Genomic DNA, 7,827 nt, shown 5'->3' on the forward strand with positions numbered 1-7,827 from the left:
AACTTCAATCAATCAATAAAACATATAGCTTTGAGGCACCCAACATTTAGAATAGTTCGCCAATCTCTAGTTATGTAAAGAAACAAATAGTATATATGTTTGCTTGTTTGAATGATGTATGCTTTTTGTCTAATCAATTACATAAGCAACTGGCAGGATGGACCTGGCTAGTTCCTGCACTTCTGTGGTACACTAATGCGGAAATGTAATTTTATTTTTTACATTTATATACAACTTTTTCTTCCAATACACTAGATACTATTGCCTAAACCAGGGATGGGGAGCTTATAGCTTTCCATATGTTGTTGGGCTCCAGCTCCCATCAGTCTCAGCCTGCATGGCCACTGATGAGGGATGGCTGGAGCTCAGCAACATCTAGAGGGCTTCATGTTCCTCATGCCTGGTCCAGACAGTCAGTAGTAATGTTCTCTTTTAAAGAGAAACTAGGGTCCTGCCAGTTTCCCTTTAAAGGAGTGAAAGGGGACAACTGGCTTTACGGTGCCAACCATTCTGCAGCACTATTGCCAACATTAAAGGAGAACAGAGTCTGACTGCAGGCGACAGTGTAAAATCAGCTCCATTAGAAAAAGGTTTGGCTCCCATACTTATTATGGTGATGAACAAATGGGAAATTGCCAGCCACTGTTAAGTATATCTTAAGTGTATTAAGTACATAAGAATAGCCCTGATGGATGAGACCAAAATGTTGCCTACTCCAAGCAGGACATGAGTGCAGTAGCACTCCCTGACTGCTGCTAGAGGCATGCTGCCTTGGATGCTGGAAGTAGAATGTAGCCATCAGGACTAGTAGCCACTAGTAGCTTTATTAGCCACAAACTTTTCTAATGCCCCTTTAACACGATTCACTTGGGTGGCATCACTACATTTGCAGTAGGACATTTCATAATTTTGCTGTTTGAAATAGGGGACCATGAAAGAGAGGACCCTTTTTTTGGTGGTGGTTCCACATCTTTGAAACTCCCTCCCAGTTGAGCTATGGCAGGTGGCTGTACTTCAGGCTTTGGGAAGCATTAAAGACTCAGTCATGTCCATCAACCTTCCTGGTGTTAATTTTTGTTCTGCTTGAAGACAGCTGGAACATTTTTGTGCTGTTGTTATGAGTTTACCAATCTGTCCCCCCCCCCCCCCACTATATTTCTTTTGTTTACTTCATAAGATGTATATACCACTTGATTGCAGAAAACCTCAAAGCCGTTTACAAAAAAGGAATAAAACAGTAACATTGGCTGCTCCACAGTGACTACTTTGGAAGGTGGTGGATGTTTTAAAACAGAAAATGGAAGGCCATCTGTCAGGGATGGTTCAGCTGTTATTCCTGCATTGGAGATGACCTTTCTAGTTTCCTTCTAACTCTACATTTCTATGAGTCTATGAAATGCAGCATAAATACACGCCCGGCGCCCTCCGAGCAGAGAGATTTACACCTGGAGTGTTTACAAAGGGCAGCGCTGCCAAGCAGCGCTCTAGAAACGCGGTCTTGGTTTTTTTGTTTTTAAGTGTGCCCTTCCTATTCGATGGCTAAGCCCGCTGCTGCTTAATCCTCTGGAGGAAAGCGACTATTGTGTCCAAGCTCCGTTTGCCACCCGCCAAAACCCTCCGGGGCCCGAAGCAGCGAGAGGAACTGCGAAGGCGCGCTCCCCTCAGCCGCCGATGCAAAGGGCGACTGCGGAGCACGCGCTCCTCCCCGGCCAGCCAGAGGCGCAGCACGTGCCCAGGGCGGGCGCCTCATTGTTGTTGTTATTGCTGCTGCTGCTGCTGCTGCTGCTGCTGCTAGGGGATCCGGGGCCTTGAGCAGGCCTGGCCCGACCCGGGTTGAAGGAGGACAAGCTGGCAGCGCGCCAAGTGAGTTCGGTTGCGCGCGACGGCCCCCGCTCCCCCCACCCCCGCTGCCTGCCGGGTCAAATTTCAGCTCCGTCGCCGAGGGCTCCTCTATATAAAGCGAAGCGTGAGAGGAGGAGGGCAGGAGGGCAGTGAAAGCGAGCTTGCTTTCTCAGACTGTAGCGAGATCTGTGTTTCTCTGAAGGGGAAAAAAGAAGCGCGACGTGGCTGCTGATCTCTGCGAAAAAAGAAAGCAACAGGTAATCTAGACTGATCATGTGCATGCCTAGTTTCTCCTTCCCCGCTTGGGATTCCGGGAATGAATGCCCAAACTTTCTGCAGGAATAAAGTGCCTTCTGGAGTTTGCTTTTCGCAACTCATGATTTGAAGTAGTAATGCCCCAAGCGGGTTCGTAGAGATTGCATTTCCTTGACTGGATGTGAGTTTCTATCAGTAGGCAATGCAAGACATGCCTCTCTGCATTATGGCTTTGAGTTGAAGAATCTTAACAGGTTGCAAAGCTTTTGCAGTGCTGGTATGTAAATCTTAGTTGGGCTGTTCGTGGAATCTCTAAGCACCTGATCCTAAATAGCACGTGCACATTCATAGTCAGTGGGTTGTTGCCAACATGGGAAGTAGCTTCTTTACATAAGGTGAGCAATTTGATGATGGATCTGCAGATTCACGGAAGACCCAAGCTGGGGCTCAGAAGCAGAGCACATGTTTCACACATAGAAGGCCCCAAGCTTGGGCATTTTCAGTTACAGTAGGACATGATGTGAACAACTTCTGCCTGAAAGCTGCCAGCTCTAAATCGAAGCCAGGCAATATTAGGCTGGATGAACAAATAATCCGATTTGGCTTTCTGTATGGCCATCTCTTGACTTTAAAATGCTCCCAATGTAGCCTGAAAAGCATTCATTTGCAAGTGCCTGAGCTCAGTGATAAGGTGCAACATGATCTGAGGGATTTATTTTCATGTAGTGAACATAAATCTCAGGACTTTGGGCACATGTGGGAAAGATCCACACATTCTTTGTCTACAAGAATCTTACCCCTGTCCCTAGGAAACTCAGACCCATAAAGTATAAGGTCTATAATCTTATAGTGCAAGTATGTGATACAGTTCCCAGTACTGTAGAGATCTGATCTCTATGCTGTGGTTTAGCAAATTAACCTACAACTTCCCTATTTTCTTTTGACCTGCAGGTGTCCTTCCATAATTTTTGCCTTTTTGTTACTGGACAGAACCATTGCAATGGCAGCTGTGCCTTCTGCTGGGTGCCTTCTGGCCAAGAACCAGTACTACAGAAGTAAGTTTTCTGCTTTGAAAGGAGGACTAATATGATCTCAAAACGTTTGTTTCTGTATGGACAGCCACAGTTTTAGTGTGCATACTAGTATGGGTTTCATTATTCATGTTTAGGGCTGGGTTTAGATTTTAAAGCACCACAAGCAAGAGGTATATTTGCTTCACCCCTCCTTTTGCTCAGCCCTGGAATATCTTTAATTGTATTTGTAGCCAATTTCTGCATGCATGATTTATTCCTGTTATCTAACCTGTGGCAGGTGCCCCTAACTGGAACATATTGCCCACCAAACTTGATTTCCCCCAGCAGTTTCCTGGACCACCTGCCCTTAAAACTAGCTCTGTTTATATGACTCTTCCTGAGGGAATCCTTTCGTTTCCCCAAGAAACATTTAATATTGAAATAATCTTTTTAATCTCAGTCTTATTTGAATGTATATGCATTTGAATTATACTAACTTGCTGTCATATGGGACGCAGGTGGCGCTGTGGGTTAAAGCCTCAGCGCCTAGGGCTTGCCGATCGAAAGGTCGGCGGTTCGAATCCCTGCGGCGGGGTGCGCTCCCGCTGCTCGGTCCCAGCGCCTGCCAACCTAGCAGTTCGAAAGCACCTCCGGGTGCAAGTAGATAAATAGGAACCACTTACCAGCGGGAAGGTAAACGGCGTTTCCGTGTGCGGCTCTGGCTCTGGCTCTGGCCAGAGCAGCGATGTCACGCTGGCCACGTGACCCGGAAGTGTCTCAGGACAGCGCTGGCCCCTGGCCTCTTAAGTGAGATGGGCGCACAACCCCAGAGTCTGTCAAGACTGGCCCGTACGGGCAGGGGTACCTTTACCTTTACCTTTAACATGCTGTCATATGATGCAACCTGATTCCTTGTAATTAACGTTTGCTTACAGAAGTGTATAAAATTAGCCACTGTTTGAAACAATAGGCACGGATATGTGTTTACTAACCATTTTAAGAGTTGTTTCTTTAAAAGTAATCGAAGGTGGCTTGAACCTTAAACACTGGTCTGTATGATACTGATTTGATTTCCCCAAATGTAATGTAGGCTCTCTTTTTCACACACAGCACGACTGAATTCTGACTCTAGTGTTTCTTCAAGCAGTTCATCTTGCTGCTCTGAACCCACAAGCTCCTTGGATCAGGAAAAAGCACATTATGGTATTTTTACGCTTACTTAAATTATTAGCTAACATCCAGAAAAGTTTAGCATACTTAATGGGAATCATTTGACCCGCCAGACCCAACTGTGCATTTAATTCTAATATGTTTTCAGATAAGACTACAGTATGCTTTGCCTTTTCTGGTATTGTTGCTTCATTAAAATTAATAGCCTTTTTTGTCGCTTTGGTTTTTATTATTCACCAGCTCCATATGTGTATGCTTTTATAGGGTTACCTGACGTGTTTGAAAGATGCTGGTGGATAAAAAGCTTCTTCCACTGTGAGCCAATGCCTCAGAATGTAGGCAGGAAAACATTGTCAGCCAGCAGGTAAGATCTGCTTCACTTCTGGGGGGGACATGATTCATTAGAATTAATATTATTGTGGCTTTATAATCTGACCACTTTTATGTTGAAAGGAGATTTCCAAAGATTGCTCTGATGCTGATTTTTGTTTAAACTTAGAATAGCTCCTCTTGAAATGAGTGGGTCTGGTTTATAAAAAATGGCAAGTATAGGCCAATTTATTTTAGTGGAGTGGGAGGTTATTAAATTGCCCACTGGCTGCCAATATGTTCAGTGATCTTTCGTTAGTGAACCAGACCATAGAACAATGACAACTATGTGAAGGTTGCCATACAGGTTTCAGGTGTTTGACATCTGTAGCTCCTTGTTAGGCTTTTCAACTACCCACAAGGTTTCTTTTGGTAACAGCATCCTTAGAGCACAGTCCCAAACTTAATAGGCCTTACTTCTGAGTACACATTCATAGGATTCTGTTGCAAGTATGCTTGTAATAGACGCCCTAAAATGACATTTATTTCATCCCTGTTACTTTATTTAAAACATATCTAATGTGTTACATCAAATAGCTATATACATTCCATTGCTGCAGATCAGCTTCTCCCAAGTTGGTACCAATGGTCTGGGATCATGGGAGTTGTATTCCAAAACATTGAAAGGGCCTCAAGTCTGTTCCAGAGGAAATGTGCTTCCTCTGTAACTTTAGTTTTATATGGACTTTAATATATATACAAATCTGCAGTCAGCTAATATCCATTTACAAGAACATTTTTTTTTACAAGTCAAAACAATATTACAAATCTATTTTAAAAAGCAATAAGACTGGAATCTTTCATTTCCATTCTCCGGTTTTATGGGAAACAGATTTAAAAAAATGTTTTCTGTAGAGCTTAACTTATTATGTATAGAAACAAAAGCACTTCTTTAGTTGTCCAGAGAAATTATCTTCTCACAGCTGGTGTGCAAACGTAGTTTCTTTTTCTTTACTGTTTTCGGGGGAGGGGATTTAAAGGAGAATTCCCATTTATGATCTGTATTGTCAAGCGGCAAAGCAAAGTTAAAAACTTGACATTTCCAAGATCATGTAAGATTTGAATCTTAGACTAATAGGTTGATCTGCATTTCTGGTTTCTACTCAAACTTGTCAGTAACTCTTTATAGCAATCTTTGATAAAAGGTCTATTCTTAATTTATTTTTTTGACAGTGCTAACAGCTGACTTGGACTCCTACAATGATGTTGCATCCACAGACTCACTTCTTGAAAGACTTGAGGTCTTCCAGGTGGCTGCATTCAGTTGTGTGAAGAAAACAAACTGCTTGAAACTTCCGTTGCAGGAAAAATGCAGATTTCCAAGGATTTATCCATAGTTTATTCTTAAGGCAGCCACTGAAGTTTCCATGTCTGCTGCAGAGTTTTTGATACTGAACAGGTGTTCTACATTTTGTAATGACTCTTCTATATCATTGGAAGAATGCAAATGCAAACTTGTTAGGCTGGAGTGTCTGCTAATTATCCAGCCTTTCCTTTGCAAAATTGAAAAGCTCTTGCAGACTGTCTGGGGCAAAATGATTCAAGGTTATTTTGTCTTCAAGCACACTCTGTCTTCTTAGCCTTAAGGGACTTGATCCAGACAGTTGCAATTAGTTCCTACTGGTTTCAATGGGACAAGTAGTTATGACAAATTTGCCCCTTGGACTTCATTAGGACCTAAATTCAGCTAACTTAATCTCAGTCTGTCCCAAGGTTTAAATTTAGATTGTTAGCTCACTTCACACTTAAATTATGTTTAGACAAAATTTGTTTGAAAATGCCAAATGTAGATGTTAAGTTTTAGAAGAAATCTAGTAAAAGCTTCTTCATTTATGGAAGATTTCATCAAATAAATGAATTGTATTTGCCAAACCTAAACATATTGCATGGGAGTAAGTCCTGCTTATTTAATTGGAACTCAGTTCAACACCAGTGTTACTAGAATCTCTTATTCCCACATCAGCTATGTAGAGTGCAGTTTACACCACATCTAGATGATATATGCCTTAATGTAAGTAAATAATGTAAGGAGCTGAACCAAAGTACTTGATTTTTCATTGACACTTTGATTGTTCATTGATTCTTTCTGGTAGGTTAGATTTCCACTTTCACCAACTCTAAAGAGTATGTATACAGTCTCATCAGATGAAGAGATGGGATTGCTATATGATGCAAATTTAAATATCAATGTCTTCATGCTGCAACATTTTCATTTGGCATCTTTTATTTTTCTCAAACTTTAAAAATGCTGAAATACTTATCTACAGAAATTTCTGCGACACCATGTGTGTGTGCTCACCATGCTTGTTTTGCTCTTACACTACTTACCATGCCTAGACATGTGATGCTTTTAAAAAACTAAATCTACTGAGAGAAAATTGATGAGTGTAGGGTAAGTAAATGGCAAAAAGGAATAAGGCAGAATGTAAAGGAAAAAATGTCTGTTCTAATCTGGACTCACTTTGTTAGAGTTTATTCATCTTTGTACACGTAAAAAGATTTTGTATGGTATTGTCACAGATTTTGTATAGTGTTTGTCAGAGCCATGTCTTAATGTACAGAATTAACTGTTTTTTTTTACTAAGTTTTATATTAATAAAGCTTCATAAATATATATGCCTTGTGATCATGAAAACTAGAAGCCATTCATAGTAAATATGCGCCTGGAAGGTTGGACCAACTTAGGGGCAATCAGAACAACAACAAAAAATGATTAGTAGGTTAAGCAATCTACCTTGCCCCAACTCTCTGCTAAAAATGCTCCATCCCAAAGATGATTTTCTTAAAAAAGAAAAAAGTCATCTGTCAGGGCTTCTCTACATGCTTTGGATCCTATTGTTTGTCCTTACCTTACAATCTTAATTATGGGTTTGCCATTTTTAATTGCTCATTGGCATTTCCAACAACTGATTATTAATGAGTCAGATCAGGGTTTTGTTTTTGTTTTTCAGCGGTTAACAATCACTGAGAGTATTGGATCATAGGAAGTTCTACCTTATACCAAGTCAGATGGTTGGTCTATCAACCTCAGTATTTTCTGTACTGACCAGCAGTGGCTCTCCAGATTTTCACACTGGATTTTCTGCCAGTGCACTGTGAAGATGCTGGGGACTGAACTTTGGCTGCTTTACCACTGAGCTATGGTTGTGCTCCTTACATGATACAAAGTACAACCACA

At 41.5% G+C, this 7,827-nt stretch overlaps 1 protein-coding gene across 2 annotated transcripts; it reads left to right on the plus strand.

Moving 5' to 3' along the window:
- Positions 1-1,769: 1,769 nt before the first annotated feature.
- Positions 1,770-7,263, plus strand: PPDPFL (pancreatic progenitor cell differentiation and proliferation factor like). 2 transcript variants are annotated; one of them, XM_079983414.1, is made up of 5 exons: positions 1,770-2,099; positions 3,088-3,152; positions 4,221-4,313; positions 4,545-4,644; positions 5,823-7,263. In XM_079983414.1, exons 2-5 carry the CDS (start codon positions 3,098-3,100, stop codon positions 5,833-5,835), a joined length of 261 nt encoding a protein of 86 aa, XP_079839540.1. In that variant the 5' UTR covers positions 1,770-2,099; positions 3,088-3,097; the 3' UTR covers positions 5,836-7,263. The 2 variants fall into 2 exon arrangements, with proteins under 2 accessions (XP_079839540.1, XP_079839539.1); XM_079983413.1 differs by having other exon boundaries at positions 1,779-2,099; positions 3,049-3,152.
- The last annotated feature ends 564 nt before the right edge of the window (positions 7,264-7,827 follow it).

This window comes from Podarcis cretensis (genome assembly GCF_951804945.1).
Source record: "Podarcis cretensis genome assembly, chromosome: 7".
Lineage (NCBI taxonomy): Eukaryota > Metazoa > Chordata > Lepidosauria > Squamata > Lacertidae > Podarcis > Podarcis cretensis.

What these genes read in the sequence shown, in the direction of transcription:
- PPDPFL (XM_079983414.1), top strand. Translation starts at nt 3,098, where the DNA reads ATGGCAGCTGTGCCTTCTGCTGGGTGCCTTCTGGCCAAGAACCAGTAC. An exon ending in CAAGAACCAGTACTACAGAA is followed by an intron (nt 3,153 to 4,220) that starts GTAAGTTTTCTG and finishes TTTCACACACAG; the next exon opens with CACGACTGAATTCTGACTCT. An exon ending in TCAGGAAAAAGCACATTATG is followed by an intron (nt 4,314 to 4,544) that starts GTATTTTTACGC and finishes ATGCTTTTATAG; the next exon opens with GGTTACCTGACGTGTTTGAA.